This window comes from Lepidochelys kempii, chromosome 6 (assembly GCF_965140285.1).
Source record: "Lepidochelys kempii isolate rLepKem1 chromosome 6, rLepKem1.hap1, whole genome shotgun sequence".
Taxonomy (NCBI): domain Eukaryota; kingdom Metazoa; phylum Chordata; order Testudines; family Cheloniidae; genus Lepidochelys; species Lepidochelys kempii.
The window spans coordinates 43,627,941-43,648,219 of NC_136385.1; the positions used below are offsets into that span (position 1 = coordinate 43,627,941).

Genomic DNA, 20,279 nt, shown 5'->3' on the forward strand with positions numbered 1-20,279 from the left:
TCAAAAATTCTTGCCACTCATTTGTGCATATAAGAGAATTGCCTAGGAGGCCCAGAATTGTCAGAACTTAATTAGTTTATTAAAAGAATTTGGGGTCCCGTGGGTCTATTTCACTGGAAATGTTGCATTTCTCAGACACATTGCCTGTGTAATGACTTAGTACTTATAGACTTCAATGTGTGGGTGGAGTGGGCAAAGTGATCTGCAAGTTGGAGTAAATATATGCCCCAATTTACAGATGAGGAAACTGAGGAACAAAGAAGTGCCCACGGTAAGGGAAGTCAGTGAGAGAGCCAGGAGTAGACGGCACCTGTCTCTTCTGATTCTCAGTCCTGTGCCCTATCCAAGTATCTCAGGCCAGTATTTTTTCCAGTGGTGGAATGTGTTTCTCTGAAGTTCAGATTCCAGTTCAGTACTTTAAATGTTGCCTTTATTTGGTGAGAAGGAAGACTCACTTGTTTGAGGACCATTTTAGCCAAAACAAATGAAATCTCTTTGGGGCCTTACAATGATCACCCTAAAATAAGCCCAGAAGAGCCTTATGACCAGCCTTGAAAAAACTCCAGTGACTTAATATATTTTAGGCTGCTTAGTTGGATAATGGTTAATTTGTTGCATATGTCCGCTGCCGCCTCTGCTCTCACACTGGATTTCTATCTGACGATAGTCTAGATCTGTGAGGCTGTCTTCAGCAAGAAATTTAGGTCTAGTTGCCACGCATATCCTAAGGCTGGCCAAAGCCAGCAGTACTTTTAAATGCATAGGACCCTACTGGGCATCATTCTTCAAGGTCAGATTTATCAACATGATTTTCTGGGTTTTCTTTGACATTTCTCTCCCCTTTTTGCCCATACTTATACTCTATGGTTTTAGAAGTCTTTTCTTCCATTTGTTGTCTTCAGAGAAAAAGAACAAACAGTTCCAGTGTTTACTTTGCTTCTGATGTGACCGTTGACACAATTACTATAGGCTTCTTAGGAGGAAAGGGGGGGAGGAAAGAAAAATCCCAACAAACTCTACTAAAAAAACCATGGGTTTCAGAGTAGCAGCTGTTTTTAGTCTGTATCCGCAAAAAAGAAAAGGAGGACTTGTGGCACCATCTAAGGTGCCACAAGTCCTCCTTTTCTTTTAAAAAAACCATGTTTATTACGCTTTCTCCTGGGCACTGAGGTTAATTCTTGCTATAGAACAATTAACACATTTCAACCAGCCATTGTACCCCCTACATTACAGAAAATGTGCTTTTCACGAGGGAAAGCAGAAGTGCAGAAATCTGGGGGAGACAGAGTTTTGGGGTTTTTTGGTCCTAAAGTATGCCTACTTTGTTCTCACCTAGCCCCAGCTGAGGGCTTTCCCCCCTTCAGGACTGGGCAGGTCTTACAATGCAGGTTGGTTTGTGTGCTCCCTTATCAGAAAAGTCTCCTGAATCTCCTGCCTTTTATTATTATTTATTTCAGACGCGATGCTCTGCCTGTCTTTCTCCTTTGACCCAACTAACACAGCGCTTCTCCTTTCTTTCTCTTCCAGGCTCCATGGGAGGGGGAATTGCAGCAGTTTGGCAGAAGAGCTGTGCCCCCCCCCCCCGCTTGGGCAGTGAAGTCAGAGGCAGCAGCAGGAGGAGCTGGCTGGCTGTATGTGTGTGCAGAGCTCCTTGGCCGCCCTGTTTCCTGGTGCTCTGCTCCCTGACCCCAGTGGCAGTCCCTTCGCACTGCACGGCTCTGCTCTCTCCCTTCTTTGCTCTCGCTCTCTCTCCCCTCTTGTCTCTCTCGCTCGCGCTCCCAGATCGAGGCTCTGCTCTCATTCTTTCTCTCCGTGTCTCTCGTTTCCACTCTCCAGCCAGCCGGGGGACCTTCAGGGTCGAAGGTTTTGCCCTGGCTACACCAATCTCCACCTTCCAGCCTTTCTCTTAACCAGCTCTCTCAAATCCCCCATGGATCGGTTCCTCTCCCAGCACTGAAGGCATCCCTAGGACACACAGCAGCAGCCAGAAAAAGAAAGGTAATCAACCCCGATTAGAGAGAAGGGGAGAGAAATCAAATGGAAAAATAACAAAACACAAAGCCTCGGGTTAGAGGTGCCTTGTCATGTACAAGTAGAAGGGGATCAGACAGGGTCTAGCGCAGCAGCGCCTGAGCCAGGCTGCTTTAAACAATAATAAGAATAAAACTGGCTGCTTATTTTCCGTTCACCAGAATGGTCATTTAGCTGGATGGGTTGGTTTTCATTTGTTTGGGGCTTATTTTTTGCAGAGTGAAAAGCTAATTATTTTGTTGAGCTGAGTGTCTTGTCTCCCTCCCTCCACCCCATGCAAGCCCCCCCCTTCCCCCACTGCGTTATTTCTTGTCTGGGGGGGAGGTAGTGGTGGAAGTGATTTGGCAGCAGAGAGAGAGAGAAATGGGATGAATTTTCCTGGCTGTTTACTAGAAAGTCTCGGGTGATCGGGGTTATAATGTTAGAGCACGACCGGGGGAGGGTAGGCCAGGGAGCATTTTGCTTGCTGGAGAGACCAAGGAAACGCAGATCAAGCGGGCGAAATGCAAAGTACAGTTACATTCAAACTGAAATGTAGCGTTTGCTCCGATTTTTTTGTGCATTTGAAGGGGGCTTTTTCTCCCCCCCCCACCAAAGCAGGCAACCGGAGGGGCGGGGGGAAGCGAGACTCCAAGAAAAGTACCGATTGGAAACCGGTTTCTTTTATATTCAGAGCTGGAGTTTCTGTGTCTATTTTAAATGCGAGAGAACTACATTTTAAAACATGCTTTGAAATCCTGATCCCAGAGGCCTAGGGCACTTGAAAACCTTTAGAGAGGAAGGATATTCGGGGGGGGGGGGGAATTGTGGAAATGACACAGCTGCAATAAAAAGCATTTATTCTCTTGTTGGTTGAATATGTCGCTCGTACCCCCCCCCCCCAAAAATCAGTTTTAGTGCAAATGTGGGCGTGGAAAAATAACGTGCATTAATTTCAGAGAGCGGGGAGGAAAAAGGAGGATAGAAACTTTATATATTTTAAAAAAAAAAAGCAGAAATGCCCCCCTTCTCCGAGGAAATAATAAACACAAGAGCAATTGCAAATGCAGGAGCTTGCAGGGCGGGTTTGTGCTTCCTGGGGGCTCTGGCTGTGTGTGTGTGTGTGTTTGATCTGGGCTATAATGCCAGCTCCTCTAGTGGAAGGGGAAGATCGGATGGGATGAATGACGTTGGGAAAAGGGGGATGTTGTACAAAAGGCAGGATGGTGCGGTGTCAGAGCCATTGGCCACAGATTGTGATCAATCGATCCGAGCCTGGGGAAAAAGAGGGTGAGAGGGAGCGAGCCAAGCACCCAGCGTACTCACAACAGCAGCACGGAGGGTGCCCAGAGAGTACGAGGCGGCAGCCGGGCATGGACTGACTGCTAGAGGAGGTAGCGTGTGGAGACTGGTACCACTTCTGCCTTTTCCGCCTAGTACTGAGTGCTACAGAAAGAACCATTTTGGCATCTGCATCATTTATATCGAGGGATCGGCTTGCCATGAGGTTTTATTCCACAGACACATGAAGGGAGAGGAAGTCGGTGTGTGTGTGGAGGTGGGAGGGTGGTGGTATTTATGAATGTACAGCGCTGCGTTTGTTTCTCTGTGCGACTCAAGGTGTGTGTGAATAGTTTTTGGATAAGCTTTCTGTGGGCATCATTAGTTTGATTTAACTTTTCGTGCCTCCCGCTCTCTCTTGAAGTCTGCGAGCGCTTATCTAGAGGTGTGTGCAGAGTGGGTAATGTGTTGTCCAGAATGAAATTTTAAAACACACGTTTACACTTAGTATATGCGGTGTCACTCTGATATATGCACCACTCTTGATGGATAGGATGAAGTTGGAGTTGCATGAAAAGTATAGAACTGTACAACATTGCAGCGATTTCGGGCAAATTGTTAAATAATCACAAGCACATCCTGCAATAACCTATGAGAGACCAAATAACTATCTTATTTATTGTGGTGGGCTTGTGTTAGTATTTTTTAAATATGTTGTTGCTCTATCAACGTTGATATAACAGATATTGGAAGCCTACTTGAAAAGAAAACGTTAACATCTAATTTAACCCCTTTTCCCCCTCTTCAGTCTTGACAGACTGAAATTTTCTCCAACTAATACCAGTCAGAAGAGCAAAAGCATTGATTGATCAAATTGAGGACACACAAGTGCTTAAATTTGAGGGGGATTTTTTTTAATAAGTCCAAAGAGCTATTATGTATAATGTTTTAATTACAGGTAGAATTAAAATAAAATTGTAAAAGCTGCTCAGTATGAATACTCCTTAGAAAAGTAGGCTGTAGTATAGAATTACTGTCTGCCTTTTGTTTTAAAAAGTGCCAGCCTTGTACATTTTATAGATTTAAAACTGAACAAACAGACCCATGCACTAAGGTGTCTCTTTATAACATTTTAAATCATAAATACAGGCTGAAAGATAGCTATTGGCATTCCCAGAATAACCTCTGGCATATCATTAGTAAAACATGATATAATAAAGTGGATTGTATATCCTTTTTATAGTTAATTTTTAAGCAAGAAATCTATCAGGTAAGAAGTGGCAAATTTTGCATACTAGGTTGCACTTGACAGCTATGAAAAAAACAGGCAGCTATCCTTTTGTGCTCATCCTCTCAGTGAGTGCTTACTGTCAGGGGGATGAGAAGAACAATAGTGCTGAAAAATAAGCCTTTTTTTCCTTTTTGTTTATGAAAGTTCTGAAATACTCTGCTTCTGTTTGACATTCTCTTCAAAGAACTCTACGTTAAAAAAGATAATAATCTGACACCTCTGATAGGTGAGCTGTATTGGTATATAAAACATTCAAGGGAAATTAGGAAAATGAAATTAAAATCAGCTTCCCCGTCATATATTTGACTTTTTTTCACTTTGGATTTTCGTTGTTATCTTTCAGTTTAATTCGATACTTTGTTTAACTTAGTCTTATTTAAGCATAAAGGTATATATTTAGAATTAAATACTATGGGAAGTTTTTACTTTAAATATTACAATGAAACAACTTAAAAGTATTTTCTATATGACTGTCCAATATCCTCTTAGTACTTCTGTTGTATGCTAGTTAGCTGAAATTTATATTTTTGTAATAGGTTTATAAACACTGTAAAATGATGTTTAATATTATCTTTGTGTATAATTCACTCTAATGAGCAAATTAAATTTTCTTCTGAGTTACTCGTAATAGGAAATGTAATGTTCTGACTTTTGCTTATACTGTTAGTGGAAGTACATAGCCTTTCTAAAAGTCTGGGCAAAAATTTGGTTGTGGTTGCTTCTAATTTTCTCCGTTTTACACAGTAGATTTTGATTGCAAAAAAATAAGATTGGGCATGTAATTTCCACACTACTCCCTAATGTATGTAAACCCTAAAGTTCTTGTGTAAAAATGTGTATTTTTTCCCCTTCAAGCCTTGATGGCTAACATTCTTTTTTAATGACAGTCATTTCTTCAACGGGAAGATGTTTTCATTTGTACTTACTTTTGAGTGCAGTGCAATTATGCAGTTTTTACGCTGCATACTCTTAATAGTTTGTATCTCAAAAGAATTACAGTACTTAGAACAGGACTGCAATTTGAAGCAGGTGTTGTGTTTTACTGTTATGCAAAATAACAGTAAAATATAATTGTGAGGGAAATTAAGGAAACAGCTGCAAACTTGGTATGAAAACCACCACATTATGATTCGTGAGCAGTTATTACATGTATCTTACATCACAATTAACAGGGCAAAGATTTGATTTAGTAAATCTTGCCTTGTTGATTTTATCCCTCAGACCCTTAGTATTGTTCTTGTGAAGGCAAATTAGTATAAAGACCAAACAGTGATTTCACTGAAACATACAAAATCACAAGTAGCTCTCTCTCTCTTGGTAAGAATTTTAAGGTTTAGTTTAATTTTCTCTGCTTTTTACTGATATTGGAAATGGATGAGAGAATCCTATTCCTGGAATGAAGAAATTTCTTTGCCCAACTAACATATGGAAGCGGAGGAAGGCCTGAGGTTGTAAAATAATAAAATAAATGGCCTATGGCAGGCCATATGCCATTTGTCTGGTGTTTTTGCAATATTTTTATGCCAAACTGGAAATTAGTCTTGTAATCTAAATATATTTTTATTACAAAGCAAAGATTTCAAAATTTTAATGTTGCATGTAGTAAACATACTTCTGTTTGGGAGCTAAGAGTAGTCCAAGAGCATCACTGTAGGAAAAATATTGCATAGTTTGGTGCCTGAGTTTCAGATCAGTCTCCTCCCTCCTAGTTTGTATGTTCTCATTTCAGCAAATGGAGATTTACTCTTGTAATTTACACATAAATACAAGAACCTGCTCCTTGCATCTAGTAATTTAAGGCCAGATCCTCCAGCTGAGGATCTGGCCCATAAATAGTACTTATACAGAGCTTGAAAGCGCTTTACGGACATTAACTGATCAATTTTCACAATACCCTTGTAAAGTAGGGTCGTCTTGGTATCCTCATTTTACAGATGAGGGGGGCGGAATGAGTTTATGAAGGAGTCAGAACTGAGATTAGAAGTTGGGCGTTCCTGGCTCTTAGGCCTGTGCTCACACTGCTAGATCACCGGGCTTCTCCACTCTGAATGCTCATATTCTTTATGATGGCTTTTTGTGTGTGTGTGTGTGTGTGTGTACGTGTACCGGAATTTGATGATGTCTGGTGCACTAGAAAAGGTGTTGGTACTTTAGTGACTGGCCCATTGTGAGTAACTCAGGCGTGTGTGTATAGGCAGAGGAGCTTGTTTTACTTTTATCTTGTGTATATATATGTAGAATTCTCATTAATAGAATTTTATATGTGCACTGAGAGAAGGCTGGTAATAGCAGCAAATAAATCACAACTATTTGATTACGTAAAGTGTATAGAAAGCTTAGTTTTGTTGCAGGTAGAATGAGTATATTGGTAATGCTGCTCAAATACCAGTTTTCCTTTTGACAGATATAAATACTTTGAACCAAACTGGTTTGAGTTTACCTTTTGTTATAGCTTTGTAAGATGGGCTGTCTTATATTCAGCTGGAAAAAGATCTGACGAAATGTAACCAACTTTGTAAAGTGAACTATGCTTCGAAGAGGGTGCAGGCATTTGACAAGAGCCATTTGACCTTCATGAATTTAAGCCCAGTTATTCACTTTCACAGCTGTAATTAGCACTAGATGTTTATTTAAAATTAAGAGGAATAGTAAATATGGGGCACTTAGCTGGGGCTTTCCACACAGATTATTTTGTAGTGTAAACAAAGTCTTATTTTAAGCCATCCATACTACAAAGGTACTTAAAACAGTGCAAAGTGAAGAAGCTTTAAAAAAAAGATGCAGGTATAATTAACATTTAGTGGCCAGATACTAAAATAAATGGGTACATTAGAAATATGTAGATAGAAATTTCCAAAGAATATCAGCATAGGATTAGATTGAAATTCAGCCATAATTTGATCTCTTTGGAATCTCAGGACTTTAAACACTGTGTTTGTGTTATTCTTCTTCCTTTTGTAGAACTCTGTTGTGTTGATGAGGAGATCCTTGGGTTCAGAACTTGGCTGGAACACAATGCCCACCGCCATTCTTGGCTCTGGAAAGTTGTAAATTGCTCATGTCTATAAGGAGGAAGGATGGCTCATGGAATTCCTTCACAAGGCAAAGTTACCATAACAGTGGATGAATACAGCTCAAATCCAACCCAGGCATTTACACACTACAACATCAACCAGAGCAGGTTCCAGCCTCCACATGTACATATGTAAGTATTTTTAACCTTGATTTTTGAAGCTAATTTAAAATGAGGTGTGTCAATAGGACAGTTGGTTGAAAGCTAGAACAAGTGATTTGACGAATAAACTACTTGACGAAAACTGCCAACATTTGTTACATAACATATTTTACAAATAGTGTTCCATCACCTCTAGATGCTAATGACTTTGCCCTCCAATGGCACAGACTTAGGCCTGGTCTACACTAGAAAATTAAGTTGGGTTAACAACCTTGCTCAGGGGTGTGAACAGTCTGCACCCCTGAGTGGCATAGTTAAGGTGACTTAACTCCCAGTGTAGACAGTGCTCGGTCAACAGAATAATTCTTCCATCAATTTAGCTACTGCCTCTTGGGGAGGTGAATTACCTACACCAACAAGAGAATCCCTGCTGTCGGGGTAGGTAGCATCTACACTGAAGCACTGCAGCAGCGAAGCTGTGTCAAGTGAGCTGTAGCTCACGAAAGCTTATGCTCTAATAAATTGGTTAGTCTCTAAGGTGCCACAAGTACTCCTTTTCTTTTTGTAGCATTTTTACTGTACACACATCCTTGTTGAAACGCATCAGAATACAGTATTGTGTATGAGGTGCCAGGTTCTGAAGTTCACTTGTAACTTTAGTGATCTCACTGTAACTTGCCTGAGGGACCTATTTCTTAAAAAATTTAGGTTTCAGAGGAGCAGCCGTGTTAGTCTGTATCCGTAAAAAGAAAAGGAGTACTTGTGGCACTTTAGAGACTAACAAATTTATTAGTTAATAAATTTAATTTATTAATAAATTTGTTAGTTTCTAAGGTGCCACAGGTACTCCTTTTCTTTTTAAAAATAGGCCTAATTGGGACTAATTGTCCTCTGATCACTGAATCCTTTGTCTTCCTTGTTGTGAGTGGAACCTGTGCCGCATGCAGTATTCCACTCACAACAAGGATTCAGAAATTGTGAAACAATTAGTCCCAAGAAATACAAATACCGAGTTAAAATAATGTTCATGGCTTGAACTTAAACCAACAAAAGCATGGGAAATTCAGATCTAAGGCTCCTTACCTCACGGTGTTATGCCTTAGTATTGTATGACTTGTAAAATCATTCTACAATATAGTATCTAGGCACAATGGGGAGTGCTAAGAACTAAGTGCTAGCTTTAACTTTGAATTTCCTTCCCATTGTTTGGCTAAGTCAGATCCTTATCAACTATTTCTGTTTAAGTTCTTTTTTTCTTAATAGTCTCAAATGTATGTTAAACTATAAAACAAAAGGGATGGCTTTGGACCTCAGAGGGGCCCCCTGTGTTAACCAGGATTTTGCACATTGTCACGCTATTGAATTTGATAGGGCCTTTGCATAGTCAAAGTGCTAAAGTAGCATGCCACTTCATAGCATTTTTGCTTTGCAGAATCCTGTCAAGAGGCTGACAGTCCAACAGTTGAGCACCTTCTCCTGGGACTTCTCCTGTAGTAACAATATTCCTAAAATCATAAACCATCAGTGGAGCTTCTAAAAGGATAAGTTCAGAATAGTAGTCACTTCCCAAACTTGGAAGTGTTTACCTTAATTACATTTTGTTGTAGCTGAAAAGATCACATTACTCTGCTTTTAGGGCAAAACTCTCCCCTCTGCTCCACAGTGTGGATCTCTTATCAGCAGTGCAGATCTCCATTGCACATTCTGCACTCCAGGCTGCCCTGCTGACTCCCATCAATATCAATAGAATTTCTGTGTACAGAATGAGTTCAGAATAACCCCTAAGATCCAGACTGTAGATTGGAGAGAATTTTTGTTCTTGAAGGGCCCCTTCTAATTCCTGTTGAATGCAACAGGAAATTATCGTGGATTTCAGAAGGTCCTGAAAATGGCTGAAAGACTAAAAAAAATTTTACTTTTCAAAATGCATCTCTGATTTGTTCTAGAAATAGGCAATAATAATAATGATAATCTCTAATTTCAATATTTTTGTGCATCTCTAAACCAGAAGTAGTTTGGCAGATAGTTTCATTGGATTTGAAAAACTCCCTAGTCTGAATTAAAAATCTGAGGTTATAATTTACAACATAATGAAAATGAAAACAGACTCTTAACTACAATGTTGCTGCTTTGATTTCAACACTTAAGAATAAAAAAAAGGTCTGACATGATAAAGAGATGGAGTGATGGGAGAAGGAAATGATTTTTGCACCAAAATCTTGACTAAACAGGAAGAGAATGAGTGAGGTGAGTTACGAAGTGCAGAAAGCCAAAGATTGCAGAAGTTGAGGCAAATTTTGGCATTAGGAATGGAGAGCAAATGCTGGATTTTAGAGAAGCTATAGAGGAAGAAATGACAGGATGTGGGTGCAGAGGTGAGAGATGAGGTGAATATGTCACCAGAGTTGTGAGTGTGAGTAATCAGGATGATGGAGTTGTCTCTGATCATGGAGAAGTGAGAGCTTCAGAAAAGGATGCTCATTTGCTTTTCCAGGGTGTTATAATGGAAGCTGTGTGCATACACATGAGTTGGGGGATCAGCAGGCAAAAATCTGGGTGAGAAAATTGGAAAAGACAAAAATAACTAAGAAACCTTTCTTCAAAAGCACACCTGCTCTTTTTATCAGTCAGTCTCTGTATTAATGCCACACTGCTGCAGCTGCCAATCTTTTATGCAGCTTTGTTTTTCTCATTGGACTACCTTGTTAATGCCTCTCTATAAAGAATTCGAAGAACTTTTTTCTTCCTGTTATTGGAAAGTTACAATGCAGCCTGATAAAAGAGTGTTGGGAAGCTGATAAATGAACAAAAGGGTATACAAGCACTGAGCATACTAGAGTATACAAGCCCATGCCAAGGGACCGCTATATTGCATTGCTTATTCTAAACACCATAATCCATAGTCTAAGGTAGAACTGAGTTTGAAGGCCAAGCTGTTATGCTAGCTCCCAGGCTTTCTTCTCAAGGAATTTTCAAAATTATATGTGTGCAACACATCTCAGTTTCTCCTTTGTGTGCGTGTGTGTGTGTGTGTTCCTCTGTGTGTGAAGGCAAGGGTTGGGGATAAGCCTTAAAGGACTATTTAATACAATTAATTCTGAATTGACTGAGCTGCATACATGTCTCTTGCATTCACGGGGCTTGATTCTCATCTCACATTGGTGTAAATTAAAAATCAGTGGAAATGTATCAGTGTAAAACAGCAGCATTAGATCAGAAACATGTTTACTGTTTCCTTAGACTTTGTCCGCCTCTTCTTCCTCCCCCTCTATTTGATGTGTTGGGACAGAGACACATGGTATAATCAGCACAGAACAGAGAGCCAGTTTCTCTTGTGTTCTAATCCTGGTTCTGACACTTCCTGTGGCTGTGGATGCAGCGCTCTAAAGGGGTACTGTCAGGTGAAAAGTCATTTATTAAATACCCCAGCCAACCAAAACCCACATTCGTCTACTCTTGTCTACTCATAGCAGCTTTAATTACTAAACTGTAAGAATTGTGCAACTTTAATATAATTTTCCCCATTTATGCGTTTTTAATTTTTGCACTGCCTTCACTTTGAGCAGGTGACACAAGGCCAGTTTCACTTTTTCACTATCTGATTCTTCTGTATGTGCACAGTGATGAAGTGATTGGTTTGCAGACACCATAAGACCAAAAATCCTTCTTTTCATTAATATTTTAAAGAATTTATTTCTATTGCATTTTGTAAAATCCATTCGTTCTATATTTTTGGAACTACCTGATTGTACCATGCTTAAAGGGAAACTTCCAAGGAAAAAAACACCACAAATGGCACGTGTGTCCCTTTTTGCTGCTTAAGAATGTATAAAGAAGCTGTGAAAGGTCACTTTTCCTCCCAGATTTTTCTGTTTCCTCATTTTATGTTAAAAGTATCAAGAATATATTTTTTCCCCTCCTGATTCTGCTGGATGTCTCATTGGTGGACTCCGAGAAATAGGTTGGGATCTTTCATAGTTCTTAATTGAACCTTTGACAAAGATAACTTTCCTTTCATTTGTTTACTAGGCATTTGAATTAAATAGGTATCAAAAACCCAGCTGGCCAACCAAGAAAACAAAACAGAACACCAACCAAAAAACAAATACAGCACAGATAGTTGTAATCAGATTGGATAAAAATCTCTTTCCTTCTCAAACAAGTTTCACTTCTGCGATAATTGTGATTTCATTACCAGTTCTCCAGTCATCCATAGAGTAATTTAGGAAAAACAAGGTACGGAATGTTTCTAATATAATCAAGAAACATGGGAAGAAAAAAATCTTTAAAAATAAAATGACCTTCAAGACTTTTAAATGCATCAAATACATGCATCATTTATGTAGACTGTAAACTCTTCGGGGCAGAACTTTTTTTTAACTGAAGGATTATACAACACCCAGCACTCCTGGGCTCTGGTTGTGGCTTGTGGCCTCTGTGTGTTGTTGTAACGCAAGCAATAATAACTCAAAACAAAAAAGGCCTCCTCTCCCACACCTCCACCCCACCTTTTCTAGGCCACCTTTAATCTCCTTTCCTCCGTTTTATTCACTAGGGGTGGTCTTTTTGATTAACAAATAATAATTGTGCAACTATATGAAAACTTTCACAGAAATGTTCATTTTTTAAATTTTTCATTGAAATGAATCAAAAATGTTTTGATTTGAAACAAAAAAAATTGTTTTTATTTTAAGTAAACTGATAATTTTTCAATTTTCTGAGTTCAGACCTCCCACTCCACTCCTCCTTTATCTTCATCTTGAAAAGAGACTAAATGAATGTGAAAATGGGAAGGGGGAAAAAAACCCCAAAACTGAGAAGTGTTCTATTAGTGCCTGATAAAAATACATATTTTTGTTTAGTTTTGACAAAAAGATCACAAATTTCCAGGAAAAATGTTTTTTGGGGAAAAAGTCAATTTATTCTTTTATTTTAATTTTTTTTAATGGAAAATACTTACCATTTTTTGAACATTATTTACTCCATGGTAGTGTTGAGAGGATTTGTTAATTGAAGGTCCTGATACTGGAAACTAGTCCATGTAGACCGATCCTCATTTACTTTTTTGGGGATCTACCCAGATATAAAGGTCCACCAATGCAAAATAGCTTGTAGGAATGGGGTCATAGTTTTTAAGGTGCTTTGAAGATGATTAGTGCTATATAAGCAGTAAGGATTACCATGTTAAATGTATGGTATGATTTAAGGACAATTCACCACTTGGGATTAAGGAAGGTGGCAATCTCAGTACACAGCAATCGATGGAAACTTGCCTAAGGGCTTGTCTACATGGGAAAATTTACTAGTATAATTATATTGCTATCATTATACTGGTATAATACCACTTGTGAACACTCTTATTCCGGAATAAGAGTACCTTTTTCCAGTTCAGCATATAGTCCTACCAAAGCAACACAAGGTAAACTGAAAAAAAGGCACTTTTATTCTGGAATAAGGGTGTCCACATGGAAAGTTATACCAGTATAACAGTGGCAATGTAATTATGGTGGAAAATTTTTATTTACACAGGGATGCTACATTGTTAAACCCACAGTCATTTTGAGAGCGTTAACCTTGGAAAGTAGGATCTTTTATATTTTTCTTCTTATAGGGAGTTGATCCAGCAATCACTTGTGCTTGGAGCTCCTATTGAAGTCAACCTGTATGTTGCTTGGATTTACCTTTTAGTATTTACTTTTTCGTATTTATGCTGTTTTTAAAAAACAAACAATAAAAAATAATAAAAAAGCGAACACACTACAATTAGGGCCCAATCCTGCAAAAACTTAGGGCTTGTCTACACTTACAGATTTGCGGCTTCAGTTAGCATAGGTACTCCACCTCCCTGAGAGGCAGTAGACATAATGCTGTCTACACCGGGAGTTAGTTTGCTACAGTTCAGATTTTCCACATCCCTGAGCAGCATAGATATACTGACATAAATTTGTAGTGTAGACCAGGGCTTGCACACCTGAACGTGTTTGCAAAATCAGGGCAGTGAAAACAGGCTAGTCAGTTTTATTTAGTCAGTGTCAGTTTCATTTTCTGGTGCTCATATAGTAGAACAATGGGTATAATATGGTATATGCAAATATGGTAATTTTTACTTGTTTGTAAAAGATCTGTTCCACTGGGTTTTTTTTTAAAAAAGTCATGGAAGCATTGCTACTGCTTATTTTAAAATCAAAGTTTGGGACCTGCCAGTATTCCTTTAATTTTATTGTGCCTAAAATTCTTCCTCTGTAAAGTGAGAATAACAGTGCTTATCTGCCTCACAAGGACATTGTTAAGTTTAATTCATTGTATGTAAAGCACTTCAAGATCCTTAAATGGGATGTGCCATAGCAGTGAAAAGTATTCATATTATTATTATTTATAGCTCAGAGATTTGAATTTCATTATTAAAGTTCAAATTAGGGTCCCAGTCCTGTAAACACTTATACATGTGGAGAAGTTTAAAACATATGTAGTCATTCACACTATTCAGATGCTTCAAGTTAAGCATGGAGATAAGTGTTTGCAGGACTGGCGCCTAAGGATGAAATCCTGGCACCATTGAAATCAGTGGGAATTTTGCCATTGACTTCAGTGGGGCCAGGATTGAACCTTTGTTACATTTAGTATATTGCGTGAAACTCTATTTAAAAAACTATTCCCTCTGCTTTCTGTTTGTAAGGCACTTCAGATCAATTTTAACATTACAGCTTTATAAAGAGACTGTCTGTGATGGCATGTGGTGCATCGGGGACTGTCAGTAGCAAAAATCCCCAACTGCTGGAGAGGGGACACTAGATGGGGGAGGGCTCTGAGTTTCTTCAGAGAATTCTTTCCCAGGTAGTTGCCTAGTGGGTTTGCCCACCTGCTCAACGTCTTAACTGTTCACCATATTTGGAATCAGAAAGGAATTTTCCCCCAGGTCAGATTGGCAGAGACCCTGCGGGGGTTTTGCCTTTCTGTGCAGCATGGGGCCTGGTTTAAGCTAGTGTAAATGGTTTAAACTAGTGTAAATGGTGGATTCTCTTTAAATTGAAGTCTTTAAACCATGATTTGAGGACTTCAGGAACTCAGCCAGAGGTTAGGAGTCTATTTCAGGAGCGGGTGGGTGAGATTCTCTGGCCTGCGATGTGCAGGAAGTCAGACTAGATGATCACAAGGGTCTCTTCTGACCTTAAAGTCTGTGAGTCTAACAAACTCTACATTAATGTAAACATTCCTTTATTTAATTTTTAAATGCTATCCAGTTTCTCATTCATTTGGAAAAGTTAGTGCAGTTAGTTGACCTTCTACACGTCACTTACCCTCTATACTTCTGTGTTGTCATCTGTAAAATAGTGAGAATGATGTTGACTCACCTTTTCAGAAGTGCTTTGAGGTCCTTGAATGAAAAGTGCTGTAAAAGTCCAATGTATTATTGTTATAAATATAGGACATATTTATACAAATAATGTTTTCCCAGTGTTATCTCCAAAGACATTCTAATTTAAAGGGTCTGAATGTGTTTTCATTGACTCCAATGACAAAACTCCCTTTAACTTCGGCTTTAGCAGCTGTCAGAGCCTCATCCAGTACCCACTAATATCCGTGCTAAAACTTCCACTCACTTCAATGGGCATTGGATGGAAGAAAATTCTGTGGGTTTAATTCTCATTTACATTAAGGCCCTTTGACAATGCTCTAGCAACATAAAGAGGCCTTATGGTAGGGGGTAACTTACAGTTTTACACCACTTTCAGGCCTCTGTGGACCGTCATAGCTGTGTAAAAGGGCCTTACTGCAAATGAGAATCAGACCCTAGGAATCATTATGGAATTCCCTGTGTATTGTATCATCTGGTTTGACTCCAATGAAAGGAACCATTAGTCTGACCCACAGATTTTGCTGATCCATTAAGATCTCTAAGAGACAAGAGCTAGCCAGATATGTGCTGTGGACCAGCTGGTGTCACCATCCAGATTGTTGGTAGTCCCAACATAGTAAGGGCCTAGGAACAGCTCATTAAAAGGGGTTTGTCATTGTGAAGGGGTTCAACAGAAAAGTTGACTGCCTCATGGGACTAGTCGGGGAATGATGTGTGTTCTCATCCCCACTGAATGTGGCATTTCCAAGTCCCTCCCCAGCATAGAACCCAGAAATACCAGGAAGGCAGCGATGTTGCTGTGGAGGCAGCAGACCCTCCCCTCCATTCATGCATGAAGAGTGGGATCAGGCAGGTACAATCTGACCTTTTGTTATCTGAATGTTTAGAGCTACTGCCTGATTGTTTTCTCAGAGTGGTAGGGAGGAGATGGCACTCCTTGTGGAACTGACAAGGGAGTTTGACTCCTGCACCCTTTGGATCGTCCAAGTTTGGCAGAGGCTCTGTACTTCAGCAGTGATTCCTGGCCTCTTATTTTGTGTGGCCTTGTTTGAATTTCTCCATTAGAAAAGCAAACTAAAATGAGAGCCTAAAGGAAAGCCCTGCAAATGAGTGTGTGTTTGTAATGTAACCACGCATAGCCTTCATGCTTGTTTCCTATCTGACTGTTTCAGAAATATAAAAACGTTAGTGCAAACGTCAGTTTCAAATACTATTTTACATAATGACCCTCAAGTTTGGATTTCAAATCTTGAGCTACCAACATTTACTGAGGTTAAAACAAACAACTCACTGCTGAGCCAGCTGTAGAGCAGGAACTCTGTTGTAGGGTCCTCGAAATTCAGGGCAGCAGATCTTCCCTCTCCTCAAATGGTGCCTGTATGGTTTTGCTTATTTCTGAATTCTGTAAAATGTCTTTCTCAACATACGTTGACCCTAGGTAATAGAGCTTCTCAGATATGATAGAAAAATCATAGGGAAGTGGAATTTCTTGAAAGCATGTACCTTTTCAGAATGCTGCAAAGTTACCTATTCTGAGACATCATAAAATTTGGCCTAGGGGCTACCGGTGTTGTCACAAATGACAAGTGCTAGCTGAAAAAGTCAGCACCAGAGTCAAGCAGAGAATCCCCTGAGTGTCATAAGGTGAATTAATTCATCTGTAATTCTCAGACCAGTTTTTTCCAAGTCCCTAGAAAGGATTCCAGTATGTACTAATCCTTGAAATATTGGCATATATAATCTGTGGGGCAAATTCAAATGAAATATAAGAAGGGGCAATCCCATTTATATCAGAGATCTTGTTCCTGCTTTATCATGCCTGATTTTGAATTTTCTTTTGTTTCTCATTTGTTATGTGCAGAGCTGTACAAAATGCATAGACTAAGGATATTTTAAATGTACTTAGCAGCATTCATTCCAAAATATCCTAAAATGCTTCACTAACTATATACATATTACACCATTGAAATGCAGCCACCTGTGAGGTGGAGCGCAGCAACCAACTTGAACATAGCTCACTGCTCAACAGATAAAGAGAGGACATTTTGGCTAAGGACACTGGGTACCCTATTCTTTTCATAATTTTTTTAATTTTGATGCAGAGCAGACAAGGTCTGAGTTCTTAAGGTTTGTCTGATTCAAATAAACAGTATAAAGATGATCTGCTGTGTTTTTGTTGCTTCTATTTATAAGGCAAAGACATACCCAATACAGTGACCTTATTTACTGTGTAGCATTTTGGAATTTTGTACTAATCCTCAGGAGAGGTAGTGACCAAAAGGGAAAATACGTATAAGTTAAAAACATTGTAACAGGAAGTGCTGTGTAATAAACACAACTAGACTTTTTAGGATTTTATTTCAATGGACATTGCAAAACAAGATTATAGAATCTAATACAATAGAGGTCCAGCATGCAGAGATGTACTTCCCCAATGTTTAAAGCAGGACACTGAAAGTCCTGGGGACCTGAGTTTTCATTGTGTTAAGAGTCCCTTTATGCAGTCCAGCAGAGTAGGGGCCATAAACCAACAGATCCATCCAATGGGGACTATCCTTGCATAGTAGATCTATCTCTCTTGTAGCTGCTAGGGCAGGGGAGCATGGGTTGAGCAAGATGCATGTGGATGTGTTCTGACTATTCTTGGTCACTGGAATGTTGAGTCACTTGGGGACCTAACCAGCCTTTCGCCTGCCCCAAAATATAGGTAGCCCTCTTTATGCTTTGTGAAGCTCAGCTGGACCTGAGAATCAGGATCGTACCATCTTTTCCTGGTTCTTCCATTTACCTGTTAATACATAGATAGTCTTCTATCAAACATCTTGTCTGTTCTTCCTATTCCCATGTCTAAAGTTAGGATGATACCACCCTATCTCATTATGTTTCATTATGTATACAGACAAAATAAGTAATAACAAGAAAACCAAAACCCTATCCTGTTTTTACCAAGAGATTATTCTTCCCTTTTGAACTATTATACCATGGTATCTAGTAAGATTTATTTATCTCAATTTTTGGATTTCTTATTCCAAGTCGTGGATGAAATGAGCTGTAGCTCACGAAAGCTTATGCTCAAATAAATTTGTTAGTCTCTAAGGTGCCACAAGTACTCCTTTTCTTTTTGTGGATACAGACTAACACAGCTGCTACTCTGAAACCTGTCATTATTCCAAGCCCTTTCTTCTCTGTATATTGCTTGACATTAGGGCTACAAAGACCCAAATAGATGTTGAGAAGAAGAGATGGTACTGGAGGCTCCTTCACAGCAGAGCCCTGACTTATTGTACTCAGCATTACCTTATGTCCAGTACATTGGATTTAAAAGCACACAGCCACTCAGCTTAGTAGACTAGTTCTGTCCCTTCCTAGGAGGATAGCTGCTGGGGAGGTGTTTGTGTTTGAGAGAGGGACCTTATCTAATGCATTTATAAGCCAGGAACTTGTTAGCTACCACATTTACAGTTTCTGTGGCATAAGGAATTGAGTGCAGTGCCTGAGAGCAGCAGGGTCAGTACATTATTCCTAAATGTTTAGCTACTCTGTCAGTTTGCAGGGAGGCAATGGTGCAAATATTGTACATTTTCCCTGATACCCATGTTAGAGGACACAAAGAAAAAGCCCACCAGGTTTCAGTTATATTAGAATATCCATCTTTTGAATGTCATGTTTGCTTTTGTCCAACAGTTGGAAAATAAAGAACCCTTCTGTGAATCCTCAAGTGCAGCAAGGCAATAAATGGCTGTGAATTTTGGGAGAAACAGTACTGTACTTGAAATTCAAATTTCATGTAATTCAAAGTTTGTTGTAACTCAGGACTCTGTCCTCCTCCCATCCCGTTAAAGTCAGTGGTAACACTCTCATTGGTTTCATTGGAGCAGAACCATCCTCTAAGAGGCTATAGCAACATTAGTAGTTTAAAGGGACTCATCAACTTATCAGTCACACTTTTTCGTGGAATTCTTTTACCTGTAATTGTTAAAAATAACACCTATGATCATAGAATCATAGAATATCAGGGTTGGAAGGGACCTCAGGAGGTCATCTAGTCCAACCCCCTGCTCAAAGCAGGACCAATCCCCAACTAAATCATCCCACCAAGGGCTTTGTCAAGCCTGACCTTAAAAGAGTCTAAGGAAGGAGATTCCACCACCTCCCTAGGTAACGCATTCCAGTGTTTCACCACCCTCCTAGTGAAAAAGTTTTTCCTAATATCCAACCTAAACCTCCCCCACTGCAACTTGAGACCATTACTCCTCATTCTGTCATCTGCTACCACTGAGAACAGTCTAGATCCATCCTCTTTGGAACCCCCTTTCAGGTAGTTGAAAGCAGCTATCAAATCCCCCCTCATTCTTCTCTTCTGCAGACTAAACAATCCCAGTTCCCTCAGCCGCTCCTCATAAGTCATGTATTCCAGTCCCCTAATCATTTTTGTTGCCCTCTGCTGGATATTTTCCAATTTTTCCACATCCTTCTTGTAGTGTGGGGCCCAAAACTGGACACAGTACTCCAGATGAGGCCTGACCAGTGTCGAATAGAGGGGAACGATCACGTCCCTCGATCTGCCAGCAATGCCCCTACTTATACATCCCGAAATGCCATTGGCCGTCTTGGCAACAAGGGCACACTGTTGACTCATATCCAGCTTCTCGTCCACTGTAACCCCTAGGTCCTTTTCTGCAGAACTGCTGCCGAGCCATTCGGTCCCTAGTCTGTAGCGGTGCATGGGATTCTTCCGTCCTAAGTGCAGGACTCTGCACTTGTCCTTGTTGAATCTCATCAGATTTCTTTTGTCCCAATCCTCTGATTTGTCTAGGGCCCTCTGTATCCTATCCCTACCCTCCAGCGTATCTACCTCTCCTCCCAGTTTAGTGTAATCTGCAAACTTGCTGAGGGTGCAATCTACACCATCCTCCAGATCATTAATCAAGATATTGAATAAAACTGGCCCGAGGACCGACCCTTGGGGCACTCCACTTGATACCAGCTATCAACTAGACATGGAGCCATTGATCACTACCCATTGAGCCAGACAATCTAGTCAGCTTTCTATCCACCTTATCTTCCATTCATCCAGCCCATACTTCTTTAACCTGCTGGCAAGTTTACTGTGGGAGACTGTGTCAAAAGCTTTGCTAAAGTCAAGGAACAACACGTCCACTGCT

The 20,279-nt window shown here is 39.8% G+C and overlaps 1 protein-coding gene across 2 annotated transcripts in view; it reads left to right on the top strand.

The window, feature by feature from the left end:
• Positions 1 to 1,680: 1,680 nt before the first annotated feature.
• The window catches only part of MPPED2 (metallophosphoesterase domain containing 2), a 138,130-nt gene continuing 119,531 nt past the window's right edge, over positions 1,681 to 20,279 (top strand). The window contains exons 1-2 of one of the 2 annotated variants that reach the window (XM_073347782.2): positions 1,681 to 1,998; positions 7,544 to 7,787. In XM_073347782.2, coding sequence (XP_073203883.1) covers positions 7,660 to 7,787 — 128 coding nt within the window. In that variant the 5' untranslated portion in view covers positions 1,681 to 1,998; positions 7,544 to 7,659. Of the gene's footprint in view, positions 1,999 to 3,276; positions 3,405 to 7,543; positions 7,788 to 20,279 lie in introns of those variants that run through there. The other variant, XM_078853238.1, reaches the window with a different exon arrangement.